This window comes from Scyliorhinus canicula, chromosome 16 (genome assembly GCF_902713615.1).
Source record: "Scyliorhinus canicula chromosome 16, sScyCan1.1, whole genome shotgun sequence".
In the NCBI taxonomy this organism is placed as follows: Eukaryota; Metazoa; Chordata; class Chondrichthyes; order Carcharhiniformes; family Scyliorhinidae; genus Scyliorhinus; species Scyliorhinus canicula.
In genome coordinates this window covers 100571162-100590615 of record NC_052161.1, presented here as the reverse complement: position 1 = coordinate 100590615, position 19454 = coordinate 100571162, and the positions used below count along the sequence as shown (strand labels likewise).

At 42.4% G+C, this 19454-nt stretch overlaps 1 protein-coding gene across 1 annotated transcript in view; it reads right to left on the bottom strand.

The window, feature by feature from the left end:
• Positions 1-19454, bottom strand: part of hp1bp3 (heterochromatin protein 1, binding protein 3) — a 32159-nt gene that overhangs the window by 8798 nt on the left and 3907 nt on the right. Inside the window, exons 2-9 of the mRNA XM_038821269.1 lie at positions 16519-16609; positions 12899-13043; positions 10211-10364; positions 8211-8354; positions 6774-6857; positions 2428-2582; positions 1530-1620; positions 848-1007 (exon numbers count right to left, since the gene is read on the bottom strand). Coding sequence (XP_038677197.1) covers positions 848-1007; positions 1530-1620; positions 2428-2582; positions 6774-6857; positions 8211-8354; positions 10211-10364; positions 12899-13043; positions 16519-16609 — 1024 coding nt within the window. The remainder of the gene's footprint in view (positions 1-847; positions 1008-1529; positions 1621-2427; positions 2583-6773; positions 6858-8210; positions 8355-10210; positions 10365-12898; positions 13044-16518; positions 16610-19454) is intronic.

Sequence of the window (19454 nt, the reverse complement as noted above, 5' to 3'; positions counted from 1 at the left end):
CATCATCTGGATATTGTACACTTTGCTGTTGTTTTATCTCAAAAAAGGATATAACTCCATTGGGAATAAATTGAGAAGTGCAATGGAGATAATCATTGGCCTAAGAGCATTGCAGAAGAGGGATAGATTCACGGCTTGAGTTTGCTCGAGAAACAGAGTTAAAGACGGCCTGATCCAGATATTCTACCGTTTTCAGGGCATTGCAAGCACACCAATTGATTTAATACGATGGGGCCGAGAAGGCTGAGACAGGGGTGAAAAAAATTTCTAAGCCCACTCCCCCACCCTATCCCCATAACCTACATACATATCTTTGAACACGACAGGGCAATTTTATCATGACCAATCCACCTAACCTACACATCTTTGGACTGTGGGAAGTAATCCAGGCAGACACGGGGAGAAAGTGCATACTTTCCAGACAGTCACCCAAGGTTGGAATCTAACCTAGGTCCCTGTGAGGCAGCAGTGCTAACCACTGTGCCACCTCCAAAATACTGAAGAAGGTTCAAGTATCCTGAAGTGCCTATATGGGTCTTTTTAGGCGGGGGGGGGGGGGGGGGGGGGGGGGGGAGTAAAAAAGAGATAGGTTCGATGACAGGGAAAGTCAAGTGCAACAGATTTTGTGGGGGGGCCGAGACAAACATATCAAGAATCCAATGTAACTTTAAAGGCTACTTTGATTTTTTTTTTAAAACTCGACAGAGCAAGTAAACATCCCAAGAAAAGCTTACACTGCTTCCCAATCAGCTTTCAGATAGCAAGCTGATCTCATAAACAATTCATAGAAAAACATTTTTGCTGAAATAATACAAACTATACACGTAAAAGATGGTTTGTGACTTACTCTGGAAATTAGAATTTGTTGCAGGAACTTTCTCAGTGACATATTTTTTAAGAGCTGTTGTGGAGCAGGTTTTAGGTTCATTCATGGCAGTAATGGCACTAAGGATTGCATCCTCAAATGGACCTCCACTTAACAATGGCTTGTCTCCAGCCCTTTTGAGCTTCATGGGGAGAAGATTTAAAACAGTAAATGCAATCTTAGTCGCTAGGATCTATTTTTTTCTTTTCACAAATAAATGATCAATGCATCTATCAAGCTTTAAAACTGTACTGCAGGTGCAGCCAAAACGTAGACTTCTCCCGACTGCTCAGAAATAGAGCTCCTGCAACTTAATAGATACTGTACAACTGCAAATTTTCCTTTCCCTCAGGTGGATGGATCACTATTGTAAAGTGCTCCATCTTGTGCTCAAACTGAGAACTGCTGTGGGAGCTGACAATTAAAATGGCAGATTAAATTTATAACTAAACAACTGCTGTAAGGATGCTAGTCCTTACTGACTTATTCCAGCCATTTCAAAGAATTCCGACCGAAAGGGAAAAGTACTCAGGGTGGCTTCCAAACACCAACCAGAGGGCGTTAGGACAAAAATCCATTTAAATACAGCAGGATTATGTATTCATCCCAAAGTGCCAGACTCAAAGAGCTCCCGATTATGTTCATCATTCCACTGACAACTTACCTGGAACGTGCCCGATGCTCCCTTGCCAGTGATCTGCTCCAGCTGACCCTTATCTACCGCTCTTTGCAAAGCCTGTTTGAGTAAATAGGGCCTGCAATCAAGCACACAATAAAATCATTTTCAGTGTGGGAAATGATTTACAGTACTTGCAAACAACTCAAGTTCTTTAAAAAAAACAAGAGACATGGTAGCCACATTCAGAAACATTACGGTTTAGTGGTGAAATTGACTTCACTGACCAGTCCACTTCATATTTGGAAAAAACTCTTGCCAAAAATGCAACAGAAGTAACAAACACCAGCCGCATCACCCTTGATTATTGGTTGCTTGATTTCTATCCTCTTAAAAATGAGGGTGAGAGCGCTCGGGATAAGAAGAAACAGTCAGGTGTGAAAGGGAGAGAGAGGTGTAGAACAAGAAACAGAAATCAATTGGAAGTGGGGGGGGGGGGGGGGGGGGGGGGGGGGGAGGAGAAAGAGAGAGAAAGAAGAGATTTAAAGCTTTCAATTTGATCAATGCTCTTTGTACCCATGGACCAAACAGGTTTTTTTTAGTATTATTACACAAATATCACTGCTGCTCCACCTCTTCTTTCCCATCCCTACACTTGTTGGCAAACAGAGGTCAACATTACATATTTTAAATTAAATCCTCTTCCTTTCACTTGGCAGTGTTCCATTTTGGACAGTTTTCCAACCATTAAAGAGATAAAATTAAAGTTTGACCTGGTTACATCACTTCAGCAACTGTATAACTTTTCAAATCTTTAGTGACCGATCTTTGAGAATGAAAACCAGATCATGGTAAAGAATTGGCCCATTTTCAAAGCAGGAATTGCGTGCTTCACATTTGTTGCAACCTTGGGCAAGTACGTCAACAGGAATTTTTACTTTCATACCTGCTCTCAGCATTCAGTTTGGGATAATACTGAAGAAGATACTTCTTGATGAGACTGTATGATGCCTCTTTAGGTTCACACAGCTTTGTGAATGCCAGTGGTAGAGCATCCTCCAGTTTTATTGGCTGCTCCATTGGTCCAGCTGAAGTGGTTTTCTATTAAAAAAAGAATACTAGGCTTCATCAAAAACAAAAACTTTTGTTTGCAAAATAAAAACACTTACCTTCTGTACAGTCCATCTTCAGTTTTCTGTGCAGAGGTATTATTTGCAAGTTTTGAGGCAATCAAGATACTACTCCAATTGAAAAAGCAAATGGATGCACTGAAAACAGTAGTCAATGTGACTGCTGAATCATGGAAGACTCTGGCCACTGAGAATTTGAAAAGGACAAAAACATTCTGAACAAAACCTGCTAATGCCAAGAAGAAAGTAAATTGATAGTGTGAAGGTCACTAAGATCCCACCAATTAAAATCTTCCAGTTCTGATGGCAGGAATTCTAAAATGCATATCAAGCCAAAAATAACAGGAAGCTATACCACCAAATAATAAATGAAGTGCTGTTCTAAAAGCCACTGCTAATGGCTACCAAAATTCAAGCTGTAACTTTTGTAAGCTCCACAGACATGTTGAAATAGTCAGTTAGGGAAAGGCAGTGGTTAGTACTGCTGCCTCACGGCACCGAGGACCTGGATTCGATCCCAGCCCCGGGTCACTGTCCATATGGAGTTTGCACATTCTCCCAATGCCTGCGTGGGTCTCACCCCCAAAGATGTGCAGGGTAGGTAGATAGGCCATGCTAAATTGCCCCATAATTGGGGGAAAAAATAATTGGGTACTCTAAATACTCTCAGGGTATTGTCATGGGTGACTTTAACTTTCCAAATATTGATTGGAACCTCTACAGGTCGAACAGTTCGGATGGGGCAATTTTTGTACAGTGTGTGCAGGAGGGTTTCCTGACACAATATGTGGATAGGCCGACAAGAGGGGGGTCCACATTGATTTGGTACTGGTTAATGAACCGGGCCAAGTGCTAGATATATTTGTGGGAGAGCACTTTGGAGATAGTGACCACAATTCGGTGTCTTTCACTATTGCAATGGAGAGGGATAGGGCCTTACGGCAGGGCAAGGTCTATAATTGGGGGAGGGGTGGTTAGGCAAGAATTAGGGAGCATATGGGAACAGAAACTGTCAGGGAAAGGCACAAATGAAAAAGTGGAGCTTGTTCAAGGAACAAATACCGCGTACAGGTACCGCGATAGGTATGTCGCTGTTAGGCAGGGAGGAAATGGCCATGTGAGGGAACCACGGTTCACAAAAGAGGTTGAATGTCTTGTCAAGAAGAAAAAGGAAGTGTATGTAAGGATGAGAAAACAAGGTTCAGTTGGGTCGCTCGAGGGTTACAAGGTAGCAAGGAATGAGCTAAAAAAAAGAGCTTAGGAGAGCTAATGAGAAGTCCTTGGCGGGTCAGATCAAGGAAAAAGGCTTTTTACTCCTATGTGAGAAATAAAAGAATGACCAGGGTGAGGTTAGGGCCGGTCAAGGACAGTAGTGGGAACTTGTGCAATGGAGTCAGAAGAAATAGGAGGTGTTGAATGAATACTTTTCTTCAGTGTTCACCAAGGAGGGGCCATGTTTTTGAGGATGAGTGTGAGATACAGGCAGGTAGGCTGGAGGAGGTAGATGTTCTGAGGAAGGATGTATTGGCAATTTTGAAAAACCTTAGGGTCGACAAGTCCCCTGGGCTAGATGGGATATATCCAAGGATTCTTTGGGAAGCAAGGGATGAGATTGCAGAGCCTTTGGCTTTGATCTTTGGGTCCTCAGTGTCCATGGGGATAGCGCCAGAGGACTGGAGAGTGGCGAATGTTGTTCCTCTGTTCAAGCAACGGAATAGGAATGACCCTGGTAATTATAGGCCGGTTAGTCTTACTTCGGTGGTCGGTAAGTTAACGGGAAAGGTTCTGAAGGATAGGATTGATGACCATTTGGAAAGATGCAGCTTAATCCGGGATAATCAACACGGATTCGTGAAGGGCAAGTTTTGCCTCACAAATTTGATTGAATTATTTGAGGAGGTAACTAAGTGTGTAGATGAAGGTAGAGCAGTTGATGTTGTATACGTGGATTTTAGTGAGGCGTTTGATATGGTTTCCCCATGGTTAGCTTATGAAGAAAGTAAGGAGGTGGTGGATAGAGGGAAATTTGGCCAATTGGATAAGTAACTGGCTATCACATAGAAGATAGAGGGTGGTGGTGGAGACCAGTTACCAGCAGTATACCACAGGGATCAGTGCTATGTCCTCTGCTATTTGTGTTTTTATCAATGACTTGGAGGAGGGGGCTGAAGGGTGGGTCAGTAAATTTGCTGACACCAAGATTGGTGGGTGAGGCTGTTGTCGGCTGCAAAGAGACATTGATAGGATGCAGAGCTGGGCCGAAAAATGGCAGATGGCGTTTAACCCTGATAAGTGTGAGGTGCTTCATTTTGGTAGAAAAAATTTGAATGTGGATTACAGAGTCAACGGCAAGGTTCTGAGGAATGAGGAGGAACAGAGCGATCTTGGGGTTCATGTCCGCAGATCTCTGAAGGTTGCCACTCTAGTGGACAGAGCCGTGAAGAAGGCCTAGTGTGTTAGCATTTATGAACAGGGGGGCTTGAGTTTAAGAGCCGCAGGGTTATTCTGCAACTGTACATGATCCTGGTGAGACCACATTTGGAGTAGTGTGTGCAGTTCTGGTCAACTCACTATAGGAAGGATGTGGAAGCATTGGAAAGGGTGCAAAGGAGATTTACCAGGATGCTGCCTGGTTTGCAGGATAGGTCTTATGAGGAAAGGTTGAGGGAGCTAGGGCTTTTCTCTTTGCAGCGGAGGAGGATGAGAGGCGACTTAATAGAGGTTTATAAGATGATGAGAGGGATAGACAGAGTGGACGTTCAGAAACTATTTCCTCGGGTGGATGTAGCTGTTACAAGGAGGTATAACTATGAGGTTCAGGGTGGGAGATATAGGAAGGATGTCCGAGGTAGGTTCTTTACTCAGAGTGGTTAGGGTGTGGAATGGACTGCCTGCTGGGATAGTGGAGTCGGACACTTTAGGAACTTTCAAGCGGTTATTTGATAGGCACATGGAACACACCAGAATGACAGGGAGTGGTACAGCTTGATCTTGGTTTCGGACAATGGTCGGCACAACATCGAGGGCCGAAGGGCCTGTTCTGTGCCGTACTGTTCTATGTAAAAAAAAAAAGAAACTTAACAGGCCAGAGGGTTAAAAAGTAATTTACACATGTTTCAGCAAAAACCAGCCTCATTCCGGCTTGATTGGTCTATTTTTCAATTCCTTTGCTTTCATCAGCATGAATAAAGTATGAACAGTGTAATTATCTTAAATATGAAATACTACAGGCCTGTCAATGCCCTTCGAACCTCAACAATTCTTGCTCATCAGAATATGACAGGTCCCCAATATGCTTGGCTGGATTTTCCACTCAGCAGGAAAGCAACGTGGTTATTCCCCCTTCCCAATAGCAGATTCAATCTGGAACCAAGTCAAGGATACCACCAGACGTTAGGAGCACTATCAGCAAGCAGGGTAAACTGTCAACCAATTTCAAGTATTCTTAAGGACAGGAAACCCAAGTTTCCAGATAGTAAAATAACCACTGCATTTAGACAATCTAAAATGTTAAATTGGAATAAAGAATTTATCGAAATGGAGAAATCTGATATTCTACGAACATAAAATTAGCTTTTCAAGACTAGTTATTTCAGCAACTGTGTAGTTTGTATGCTATTAAAAACCCAGTTACACCTCATTTAACAAGGTGCACCTTTTTCAAGGCTTTTTAAAGTGCCAGAGTGGAAGTTTTCATATTCATAGCTTGCTTTCCAGGAATCCTGTAACAATACATCCTCTAACAGAGCAGAATCAAAATGACAAACTTCTGCATTTCCACATTATTCTGTGCTTGTTCAGACTCCTGAAGTCAGTCAGGTTCACTGGAGTAATGACGCTGAATGCCAACAGCTTCATTATCTTTACCACCACAAAGTCCAGGACTTTATAGATGCCAACATACTTAAGGGAACCTGGAGCCAGCAAGGTTGCAAATTCTTGGATCTGCCTAGTGAGACTATTTTCCCCACAGATATTACCAGAGCAGTGGTCTTAAAAGAGATATGTCAGGCTCAGCATACATGTTTTTCACCAGCTAAACAACACAACTGTACAGCTGAACAAATGAACAATGCTATAGGTCTTAGCCATTGTGGTAGAAAAATGGGCATGCAAAACACTGTCAATTCCATTGGCATACCAGCTGCAAGCAATTATTTACCTTTTTATCCTGTTTTGATTTATTTGTTTGTTTTCCTGCATTTGTGACCACCACAAAACTTCCCGAAGCACCTTTTCCCTTCACCTGAAGAGGGCACATGCAAGATTACTGCACATTACATACAGACAGCATGCTGTGAAACAGTTGAAACAAACTCAACCGTAATACTTGAATATTCTACTATCTAGCAGAAATATTTTTTGCTCAGCACAGTAAGTGGAAAATTCCCCACAAATATTTATATTTCACAAAACTAAACCCCTTGGAATCACTCCCTCAGCATAGAGGAGTAAAGGTTTCACTGAAATTCAGACTGATTGCACTCGTCAAAATGACAAATATCACTTTTGCCAGAGGAAAGTTTGTACCACCAAGCACACGCAACTGAAGCACAGCACTGGCTGGATGCAACAAGGCCTCAACATATCAGCTTCTAAATATGATTCCAGAGTAGCAGAGAGCGAGCGAGAGAAAAAAAAAGGACAGAATTACCATACTAACATTCATCCAGTTCATTTGCTACCAAACTGGTAATCACAAGGTATAATGATGGAGTTTCTAATTAACCACAGCAATTAATATCTAACAATTACTCACAGACCCTGGCGGGAGGCAAGGAAAACCCTAGAGAGTTGTGGGAATAGGTCCAAAATTACTGTACCTCTTTACTCCCAAGCATGCGACACTTGCCACATTTCAAACTAGTTCTACACTGCATTCCAGAATATTAGATTTCTGCAAGAAATCTATCTAATTTGCATTTGAATAAATCAATGCTAACATCTTCCACCATTTTGTTTGGAAGCATACTCCAAAGATTGACCGCTCGTTCACTTAAGTCTTTCCAGATTAGTTATGCGATTACTCCCCTTCATTCACAGGTCAAGTTCTCTGATTCTGCTGTTCTTGACAATATGATTTAGCTTGTCTCAGGTCTCCATTAATTAGTCCCTCTAAAATCTCTAACACTGGACTTGTATAACCTCTCAACCATCTCTTTCCAGTATGTACCAGTATAATCTCTCAACCATCTCTTTTCAGTATGTCCCAATATGCAATTTATGTAATTGCCCATCAGAATCCAGTCTCTTCAGCCTTCAATCATTCTCTCAATAGCTGTAGTATCCTTTATGTACGGTGGCAGCAGAACTGTACACAATATTGCTGGTGCCAATGATTTATAAAGTGGCAAGATTCCCTCATATTCTGGAAAGAGAGGGTGATAGAGAAAGAAACACAAAAAGAGAGAAAGACAGGAGAAAAAGTTAGAAAAAGAGAAGTGATTCTATTTTTCCAGGGAACATTTAAACTTCTTCATTCATTATATATCACCAAATTGGAATCCAGTCCTGTTCGTCTGGTAGGACTTACATTTTCCTTCATAGAGACTGGAGGGGGAGGAAGAGAGGTTTCTCATAAAAATAATCGAATGATTACCTGTTTGATAGCACCGCGCTGCATCTCCCGTTTTAAGGCTTGTTTTAGGATATATCCCCTGCGCTCTAATTCCAGTGATGGATACTTGTTAATGATATATTTTCTTATGGCAACAACGGAAGCTCCAGATTTCTGAAAACAAGCCTGAAGAAAGAGGGACAACGAGTATTTTTAAAATGCTCTCTTTTCAGCATGCAATTTGCTGTACTGAAATGACTCACTACATTGGTCATCCTACAAAGAGGATGTTCTGTAGTAACCAAATTACAACTTGATTGCTGACAATTACCACCAATGACTGATGACATCCTACAGCAGCAAGTCACACACTTTAAACATTTGTTTGAGATTCATAAAACACGTGCCAACATTCAGATACAATATTCTTGCTTAGAAATTGGGTAAGACTTGCTATATGGTTAAGTCCTAGGTGCCAATTAGATTGCTCCAGCTGAGGTCTGTGCCCAGGGCTGGAATGAATTCCTCATTTTGAAGCTGCAGCAGTTGCTTGGCATAGTGTTATTCTTTATGGTAATGGTTAGTGGTAGAATTCGCAAAAGTCCAGGCCATGGCTTCAAGCCCCAGCTGACTGGAGCATAAAATTGGGTTGACCTGTTCAGGACAGAGGGAGTGTTGCACTGTTGAAGGCACTCCTAAGGGGAACCAGGGAGATTTTCCAGTACCCTGGCCAACATTTATCCTTCAACTCCACCTCCAAAACAGTTTATCTGGATGGATCTCATTGCTGTTTGTGAGAGCTTAGAGTACGAAAATGAAAAAGAAAATCGCTTATTGTCACGAGTAGGCTTCAATGAAGTTACTGTGAAAAGCCCCTAGTCGCCACATTCCGGCGCCTGTCCGGGGAGGCTGATACGGGAATCGAACCGTGCTGCTGGCCTGCTTGAAAAGCCAGCGATTTAGCCCAGTGAGCTAAACCAGCCCCTGATTTGTTAACTTGGTGTTGCATTTTCCCATTGCACTTGTGACTATAAACACCATTGGTTGTCAAGTGCTTTGGAAGGATGTGTAAGTTGCTATAATTTCAAGTTTTATTTCACCCCAACGGAATCAAAGTTGAAAATAACGAGTTGAGTTTCAGTTGTCTACAGTGATGGTACAACTCAAGCACTTAAATAACTCTGTACAGATACAAGGAAAGCAGTCGCATTATCAACCTTCAGAAGCAACTTCCGAGTTATATTTTCGCAAGATGTTTAATTATTGACAAGACTGAAACCATCGTCTTTGACCCATCACAAATTCTAATCTTGCTGTTCACAATGTCAACAGGCTGCTCAACAATGAAGTGAGCTTCCAACCTCACATTCTCTCCATCTCAAAGACCATTACTACCAAACATTACATCAACCATCTTTCGCTGCATCTGTTGCTGAAAACCCTGTCTGTCGCTTTGCACCTCCAGACTTGATTATTCGAATGCTCTTCTGGAGGTGCCTCGATCTTTTACCTGCCAGAAACTTCAAAGCTCAACTGCCTATATCACTTCCCACCCATCACTCAGCTCTTGATGTCCCTCAACACCTCAAAGTTAAAATTCTCATCCTTGTATTTAAATCTCATAGCATCACCAAAGCCGATGGCTACAACCTCTTCTACACCTATAACAGCAGTCCAATGTTCTGTTACTCAGCCCCCTTGCTCCATTACTGCCAATCGTGGCTCCAAGCTCCTGAGTTTCCTCCCGAAAATCCTCTGCCTTCCCATGTTGGATCAGATGTTCAAGCCTCCAGGGTTTAAACTCATGACTGACTGTGTTAAGGGATGAAAGTGCTAACATTTGCTGATTAACATTGTTATGGGAGTTGCCAGCAACAGAATATGGGCTTTAAACATAGGTAAAGTTACACCTGTTATGTTTCTATGATTTAAGTATCAAGCAAAAATTGTAAAGGGATACTAGTTGCTTAAAATTCAGTCAGAAAACTTAATGAAAGTTGCTTGAGTAGCCTATAACACCTATAAGAGACTTTCCACCTTACCTTAATAGCTTCTATGACAATAGCATCCATTTTTGGTCGTGCAGTACTACCGATCTGAGAATTTTTCTGCACTCGAGCCAGTTGACTGGCAGACAACGTAGCCCAAGATGGAATGGTCTTCTTAATCTTCTTATCCTTGGTTGGCTCCTTTTCTCTGTCATATTCACAAATCACAAAGCTTTAATGCTGTTCACTATGTAATATTCTCTAGGAAACATTTTATTATCTCATTATGTAAAACCTTAATGGATATTATTCTTAAATGTATTATTTCACAGCATAGGAGCATGCTGCCTAAGGGTCAGCACTTATTGCCCATCCCTGACTGCCCTTTTAAGAGGTGGTGTCTTTCTTAAACCACTGCAGTCCACGGTGCTATCAGGAAGGGAATTCCAGGATTTTGTGACAGTGCAGAAACAACGATATAGTCTCAACTCAGAATGGTTTGTGAATTGTAAGAGAACTTGAAGGTGGAGTACATCTGCTGCCCTTGTCTTTCTACGTGACCGAGGTCACATGTTTGGAAGGATCTGTTGAAGTGGCATTGGTGAGTTGCTGCAGGGCATATTGTAGCTTGTACACACTATGCGTCGATGAAGGAGGGGTGAATGTATAAGGTGTTTGTCCTAGATGTAATCAAGCTTCTTTGTTGGAGTGGAGAATATTCCATCATCCTTTTGGCTTATGCCGTGTAGTTGGTTGACAAGCTTTGGGGAGTCAGGAGGTGAATTACTCAGAAGAAAGGGCATATTATTAGATCGTCCCTTACCTGGCACATGTGTGGCACAACTGTTACTCGCTACTTATCAGCTCAAGCTTGAATGTCGTCCAGGTCTTGCTGGATATAGATATACAGACTGCTTCAGTATCTGAGTTGCAAATGGTGCTGAACATTGTGCAGCAAAGATTCCCACTTCTGACCTCATGATTGAAGGAATGTGCAGCAGCTGTAGATGGTTAGGTCTAGGATATTAGCCTGAGGGTTAGGGTGAGGCCACCCTGCTGTGATATCCTGGGACTGAGATGATTGACCTCCAATAATCACAACTATCCACTTTTGTGCTAGGTATGACTCCAACCAGTGGAGTTTCCCCACCAATTCCCATTGACTCGTTTTGCTAGGGCAACTTGATACCAAGGGGAGTAACTCTAGCTCCATGTTGAGTTCAGCTCATTTGTCCATGTTTTGGACCAAGGCTGCAAAGAGATCAGGAACTAAGTGGCCCCAAGGGTCAGTGAGCAGGTTATCACTGAATAAAAAACACTTGATTGCACTGGTGAAGATATCTTCCATCAGTTTGAGAGTCGACCGATAGGTGGCAATTGGCCAGTTTGGACTTGCCCTGCTTTTGTCGAAAGGGCATTATATGGACAATTTTCCACATTGTCAGGTAGTCTTTTGAATGCTTCACAGCACTTTATATGTTCTTCAAATTATTAACTTCATTGACAAGAATGATCATTTGATAAGAATGTTGGGAGAACTCTGAGCATCCCATGGCACTATGTCCACCACACATAGCTGAGTGTGGGAAAATGCCTCAATGAATGACACCAACATTGCAGAACTTCTTCCAACATGCAGTTGGCTGACAGCCCAGATTACAACCTGAAACATTGGATATTGTGCTCAATGGGGAAATCTTCAGTTCAAGAGGTGACACTGCTACAGCTCAGCTTGGAAAACAGAAGATTCACTGTCAAACAGCACAAATATAATTATCGATTTAACCCAATTCCCCTATGGCCTACTGCCGAAAATGAGGGTTTGCAGAATCCCAGCAGCTTTAGCTTTTACAGGTCTGAAGCCCATGCAGCATTTTAAATTGGCCATTGGCCATCACAAGTTGGCCTGAAACTAAGTTTTAATTTACAAATAATCTTGTTCAACTGATGCATATTAATAGTTTCATATGGGATTGCCGGGGTCAGGAAGGAGAGAAAGAGTAGTGACAACCTATATATGCTGTTCCTGAAACTCCCATCTCCTCCCTCCTGAAAAGGACATGGTGGCTTGGATGTTTTACTCAAAGTCCAACATTTAAACATTGTTCTTTGGGTTATCCTCTTGGCTGCTTTCTGTAAAATCAGTGGTATCAGTGGCAGATTTTGCACAATGCCATTTTCCTGCCTTTTCCCTCCAATCTTTACCCTTCGTGCTCAGCTGTTTTTTATTTGTGCCATTATGTCTTTTGCCCTCAGTCTTGTGTTCACCCCAAGACATTCCTTTAGAAAAAGGAACGTGAAGGAATACATTAACATAGCTGTTTTGAAAGAAATGTTGGATTGAGTAAAGCTTTAGCTGAAGACACTGAAAAATAATAATAAATGATGAAAAATAAAACTTTTGTTAAACCTGAAACTTATCCTGGCAGCAGTAGTGAACAGTCTGCACTGTGAAAATAAATTACTGAGATTGCTTATTATGGGGGAAGCACGGTGGTGCAGTGCTTAGCACTGCAGCTTCACAGTGCTGAGGACCCGGGTTCGATCCCGACCCCAGGTCACATTCCTTGTGGACTTGCACATTTTCCCCATGTCTACGTGGGTCTCACCCCACAACCCAAAGATGTGGCGGGTAGGTGGATTGCCCATGCTAAATTGGAAAATACATTTTTAAAAATTGCCTATTGTGTTACCATTATAATTTGAATCAGTACATTTTTCAATGGCCACAAAATCACTTACTCCTTTTTAGGCTCCTCTGAAGATTTGGTTTCTTTCTCTTCATCCCCACTTTTTTCTGCTTCTTTCTTTTCCTCTTCTGGGGCTGAAGTGTCGTTTTCTGGTTCCTCCTCTGCTGACACAGATTCTTCAGAGGTCACATCAGCATCTTATTGTAGAGAGAAGGGCAATTATTCCAAAAGAATGTGAAATCTGAGCATGGTATCTGTCGGTCACTAAAACAAACTAAAATTAAGTTTCCCTAATTCAGACCGCCATAGGTATACACCCACTTATTTAAGTTCAGAGCATTTAGTAGCAGTTGGGCAGAGCCAATGCAAGGTACCTCCTTTCCAATGTCAGGGTACAGTTTAAATTTAACCAGCCAGTACCTTGCAGTTTATTAGTGGAGAATTAAGAAACATCCTATTGCTTGCTTGCATTAACATACCAATTAGGTCACTTACTTGGTAAAAGTTAATATTCCAGATCGTATCTGGTACAAATGTTATCAGGCAACTGTCATCTTAAAACAGAGACAGCCCAGGTATGTGCCTTAACATTAGAAAGCACCCAGCACTGCCAAGTCCCCCACCAAAAAGACCTTTGGAGGATCAACAGTGACCAAAAGCTTAATGTCAGAATCTTTACGTGCAGGAGGCTGCCATTTGGCCCATCAAGTCTGCACTGGCTCAGAAAGAACATTAGATTGTCCCATTCACCTGCATTATCCCCATAACCGTGCACATGCTTGCCAGCTGAAAAAGTAATTCAAGCCCCTTTCGAATATCTTGGTTAAACCTGCCTCCATCACTCTCTCAAGAAGTTTGTTCCAGTCTTCAACTACCCTCTGGATGGTAACCGTTTCCTCACATCCCTTGTACTCCTTGAAACAATTATTTTGAATTTGTGTCTTCTAGTTCTTGATACTCTCGAATGGGATTAGCTTCCCATTATTCCCCGCCCATTCCCCCAGAATCTTGAATTTGAATACCTTTATCAAGTCTCCACTCATTCTTTTCTCCAAGAAAAACTGGCCCTATGTCTCCAATCTCTCCTCAGAGCTACTGCTTATCCATGGGATTATTCATGTGAAGTCCCTCTGTACTCTCTCTAATGCCTGCACATTCTTCCTCAAGTATGGCACCCAGAACTGGGAGCAGTACCCCAAGTGAGGCCTAATTAGTGTATTATACAAGTTCAACATGACCTCCTTACTCTTGCACTCAATGTCTTGATTAATAAAGTCTAAGATATATGTTTTATTAACTGCTCTCTCAATATACCTTCCATCCTCAATTAAATGTAAATTCCACCCCCCCCCCCCCCCCCCCAAAAGTCATCTTGGTGATGGACATCAAAATCCCCCACACAGAACATTTTGGACCCTTGCCATCCTCAGTGCTTCCTCCAATTAGCATTCAATGCGCAGTACTGATTCATTAGCTCTGGGGGGACGATACATGGTAACTGAATTACGATCTTGGGTGACTGTGTGGAGTTTGCACATTCTCTGCATGGGTTTCCTCCAGGTGCTCTGGCTTCCTCCCACAGTGCAAAGATACACAGGTTAGATTGATTGGCAATGCTAAATTGCACCTAATGTGTAATGGTTAGGTGGGGTTATGGGGATAAGGCATGGACCTAGGTAGGGTGCGCTTTTGGAGGGTCGGTGCACTGTAGGGATCCTATGACTCCATAATTAGCATGGTGATTCCTTGCTTGACCTGATGCATCAAGAACTTACGGGGCCGAGTCAACGTTGAGGAACTCCCTCCTGATTTATATACTACTGTGTTGCCACCTCTGCTGTGTCTGTCCTGCTGGTAGGGTACAGGACATACCCAGGGATGGTGATGGTCTGGGACTGTATCTGCAAGATGTGATTCAGTGAGTATGACTATGTCAGACCATTGCTTGTCTCGTCCATGAGGCAGCCCGTCCAATTTTGGCACAAGCCTCCAGATGTTAGCAAGGAGGACTTTGCAAATCGACAGGGCTGGGTTCGCTATGTTGTTTCCGGTGGTCTATCCGGTGTCATTCCTTTTTATTGCCTTTGCAGTGGTTGGATGCAATGGCAAGGCCATTTCATTGTTCTGGGTCTGGATTCACATAGGCCAGACCAAGTAAGGATAGCAGATTTTCTTTCCTAAAGGACAGTAATGAACCAGAAACAATTGGCCATGACTTCATGGTCATCATTCGACTTTTAATATCAGATTCTAACAATTAAAATTCCACCGTGGTGCATTTTGACCGTGGGTCTTTGAATTGTGAGCCCTCATCCGCGTACACCAAGGTCCCTCTCTTTGTGCACTTCCTTTTGAGTTTCTCCCTTTATTTTATGTCGCTCTATATTCTGTGCACCCATGCTCATAAGAACATAAGAACTAGGAGCAGGAGTAGGCCATCTGGCCCCTCGAGCCTGCTCCGCCATTCAATGAGATCATGGCTGATCTTTTGTGGACGCAGCTCCACTTTCCGGCACGAACACCATAAACCTTAATCCCTTTATTCTTCAAAAAAACTATCTATCTTTACAGTAAAAACATTTAATGAAGGAACCTCAACTGCTACACTGGGCAAGGAATTCCATAGATTCACGACCCTTTGGGTGAAGAAGTTGCTCCTAAACTCAGTCCTAAATCTACTTCCCCTTATTTTGAGGCTATGTCCCCTCGTTCTGCTTTCACCCACCAGTGGAAACAACCTGCCCGCATCTATCCTATCTATTCCCTTCATAATTTTATATGTTTCGATAAGATCCCCCCTCATCCTTCTAAATTCCAAATTGTACAGTCCCAGTCTACTCAACCTCTCCTCGTAATCCAACCCCTTCAGCTCTGGGATTAACCTAGTGAATCTCCTCTGCACACCTTCCAGTGCCAGTACGTCCTTTCTCAAGTAAGGAGACCAAAACTGAACACAATACTCCAGGTGTGGCCTCACTAACACCATATACAATTGCAGCATAACCTCCCTAGTCTTAAACTCCATCCCTCTAGCAATGAAGGACAAAATTCCATTTGCCGTCTTAATCACCTGCTGCACCTGTAAACCAACTTTCTGTGACTCATGCACTAGCACACCCAGGTCTCTGCACAGCAGCATGCTTTAATATTTTATTGTTTAAATAATAATCCCGTTTGCGGTTATTCCTACCAAAATGGATAACCTTACATTTGTCAACATTGTATTCCATCTGCCAGACCCTAGCCCATTCACTTAACCTATCCAAATCCCTCTGCAGACTTCTAGTCTCCTCTGCACTTTTCGCTTTACCACTCATCTTAGTGTCATCTGCAAACTTGGACACATTGCCCTTGGTCTCCAACTCCAAATCATCTATGTAAATTGTGAACAATTATGGGCCCAACACAGATCCCCGAGGGACACCACTAGCTACTGATTGCCAACCAGAGAAACACCCATTAATCCCCACTCTTTGCTTTCTATTAATTAACCAATCCTCTATCCATGCTACTACTTACATGATACATAATATATCACCACACCATATACTTTAGAATATATATATGTAATACAATCAATCACCAAAGTTACTCTAACAGCACCATCCTCCTTTGCAAGCGCTAAGACCAGTAATCACTATGCTGGAAACAAGATTTAAATGCAACTTGTACCTGCAGTAGGCTTGTTTTTCACAGGAGTTTCCTGTGCAGAAGGGCTTGCATTCCGTCGAATAGGCATGTTTGCAATGCTATTCTCAATGACCTGTTAAAGAGACAGTAGAAGAATAGATTAAGACCATAAGACATAGGAACAGAATTAGGCCACTTGATCCACCGAGCCTGCTCCGCCATGCAATCACGGCTGATATTTTTCTCATCCCCATTCTCCTGCCTCCTCCTCATAACCTCTGATCCCCTAATTAATCAATAACCTATCTATCTCTATTTTAAAGACACTCAGTGAATTGGCCTCCACAGCCTTCTGCGGCAACAAGTTCCACAGATTCACCACCCTCTGGCTGAAAAAATTCCTCCTCGTCTCTTTTTTAAAGAATAGTTCCTTTAATCTGAGATGGTGTCCTCTGGTTCTAGTTTTTCATACAAGTGGAAACATCCTCTCCACGTCCACTCTATCCAGGCCTCGCAGTATCTTGTATGTTTCAATAAGATCCCCTCTCATCTTTCTAAACTCCAACGAGTACAGGCCCAGAGTCCTCAAACTTTCCTCATACGACAAGTTCTTCATTCCAGGGATCATTCTTGTGAATCTCCACTAGGACCTTTCCAAGGCCAGCACATCCTTCCTTAGATATGGGGCCCAAAACTGATCACAATATTCCAAATGGGGTCTGACCTGAGCCTTCTACAGCCTCAGAAGTACATCCCTAGTCTTGTATTCTAGCCCTCTTGACAAATTTACCAATAATGTGGGCAGTGAAGTGATAAAATGACAGAAGGGCTGGCAGACCACAGCTGCCCAGTTTAGTGAGTTAGTGTGCACCAGACATTATTGGACAAGAAATCCAGCACTTCTAGTTTCAGCAAACGAGCAGAGAAGTTCAACTGGAGTTTTATGGTTGAACAGGAATTAAAATATATATTACATATATATATTCATACGTATATGGTGTGGTGATATATTATGTATCATGTAAGTAGTAGCATGGATAGAGGATTGGTTAATTAATAGAAAGCAAAGAGTGGGGATTAATGGGTGTTTCTCTGGTTGGCAATCAGTAGCTAGTGGTGTCCCTCGGGGATCTGTGTTGGGCCCATAATTGTTCACAGTCCAAAGATGTGCGGGTTAGGTGGATTGGCCATGCTAAATTGCCCGTAGTGTAAGGTTAATGGGGGGATTGTTGGGTTACGGGTATACGGGTTACGTGGGTTTAAGTAGGGTGATCATTGCTCGGCACAACATCGAGGGCCGAAGGGCCTGTTCTGTGCTGTACTGTTCTATGTTCTATGTAAAACAGTGACCAGACAATGGAAATACTAACTGGAAAAAATCAGCTAATATGAAATCAATTCCCAGCTTCATCATTGTCTAACAAAAATGGATCAGACATCTAATTTGAAGACTCAATTGTCAGACTGAGCTGTACAATGATGGCAATGTCTTTTGATATGATAATTAGATTAAGTTAGCAATTCAATAGGACTTGCAGCGACCTTTTCAAAAGCCTACAAAAACCTAGATTTGTAAGATTGAAGTTAAATGGCAGGTTTGCCTAGTTTCTTCAAGACATTTCTGCAATTGAAGGTTAGCATCAAGTCTTTTAGGTGCGCAAGTGTAACTCCAAAGAACAAATTTAAGAATGATTTCACACTGACTGAATATGGAATTTGGATGAAACCTACAAGTTACTGAGATATTAATGAAAAATAACATAGGACATATTTGTTATCACACACAGATGAGTCTCAGCACACAGAGTTTGAGTGGAAATTATGACATTGCAACAAATGGCATACGTTTGGTACAATTCCACTACCAAAGCAAGCAAACACATGAATTCAACATAATAATAATAATCTTTATTAGTGTCACAAGTAGGTTTACATCAACACTGCAATGAAGTTACTGTGAAAAGCCCCTAGTCGCCACACTACAGCTCCTGTTCGGGTACACCGAGGAAGAATTCAGAATGCCCAATTCAGCTAAAAGCACGCTTTCGCCACTCCGCCAGGAAACCGGGGCACCCGGAGGAAACCCACGCAGACACGGGGAGAACGTGCAGACTCTCCACAGACGGTGACCCAAGCCGGGAATCAAACCCGGGTCCCTGGTGTTGTGAAGCAACAGTGCTAACCAGTGTACTACCACACCGCCCACAAACTCCCCAAATTACTTCAATTCCTTCAACCCTCTCTGAGTTACTGAGTTTATGGGAGCATAATGCTCATGTTGCTAGACTGTGGGTGCATATGCCAGAGAACGTGGGGTCAAATTGCAAACAACTGAGAATTTGAATTTACAACAAATTGTATTTATAAATGAGCATAATAAAACATTCCAAGTCACCACAAGGCAATTATTGAATAAAATGTTAACATTAAGTCCCATAAGGAGATCAGGGTTTTTGCCAAGTGCAGGTTGTGATCCGCGGGTGGATCACGGATCTGTTGGTCATGGATTGCCCAATCATGGGAGAAGCACCCAACTGCCGCTAACAGCATTTAAATTCAGAATGGCAGCCACTACCGGCTTTTAAATGCAAACAAAACGAGGGTTCCTGCAGTCTTTGGACCATAAGCATTGGCATGAGTAGCTCACGCAAGTATGTATGTTCTTTTGGCACCTAATCACAGAGGAGAGCTTCTTCCATTTTTTAGTTGCTAGCAAGCAAGGCAAGAGGACTGATAAGGTAGATTGTTTTGTTGCAACAAAGCTGGACAAATAGACAGTGTACCCATTGCCAGGATCTCAACTGCAACTGCTGGAGACAGCTGCTCAGAAAAACCACAGCAGGACAGAACAGTGCCAATATTAGCTCTGCACAGAACTCCAGGACCTCTGGTTAACAGCCTACAAAGAAAAACTTAAACTCGGGGATAAAGCAGTATAAAGATGATTTCTTGAGATATGGTTTTGTCAATTGTGCCAA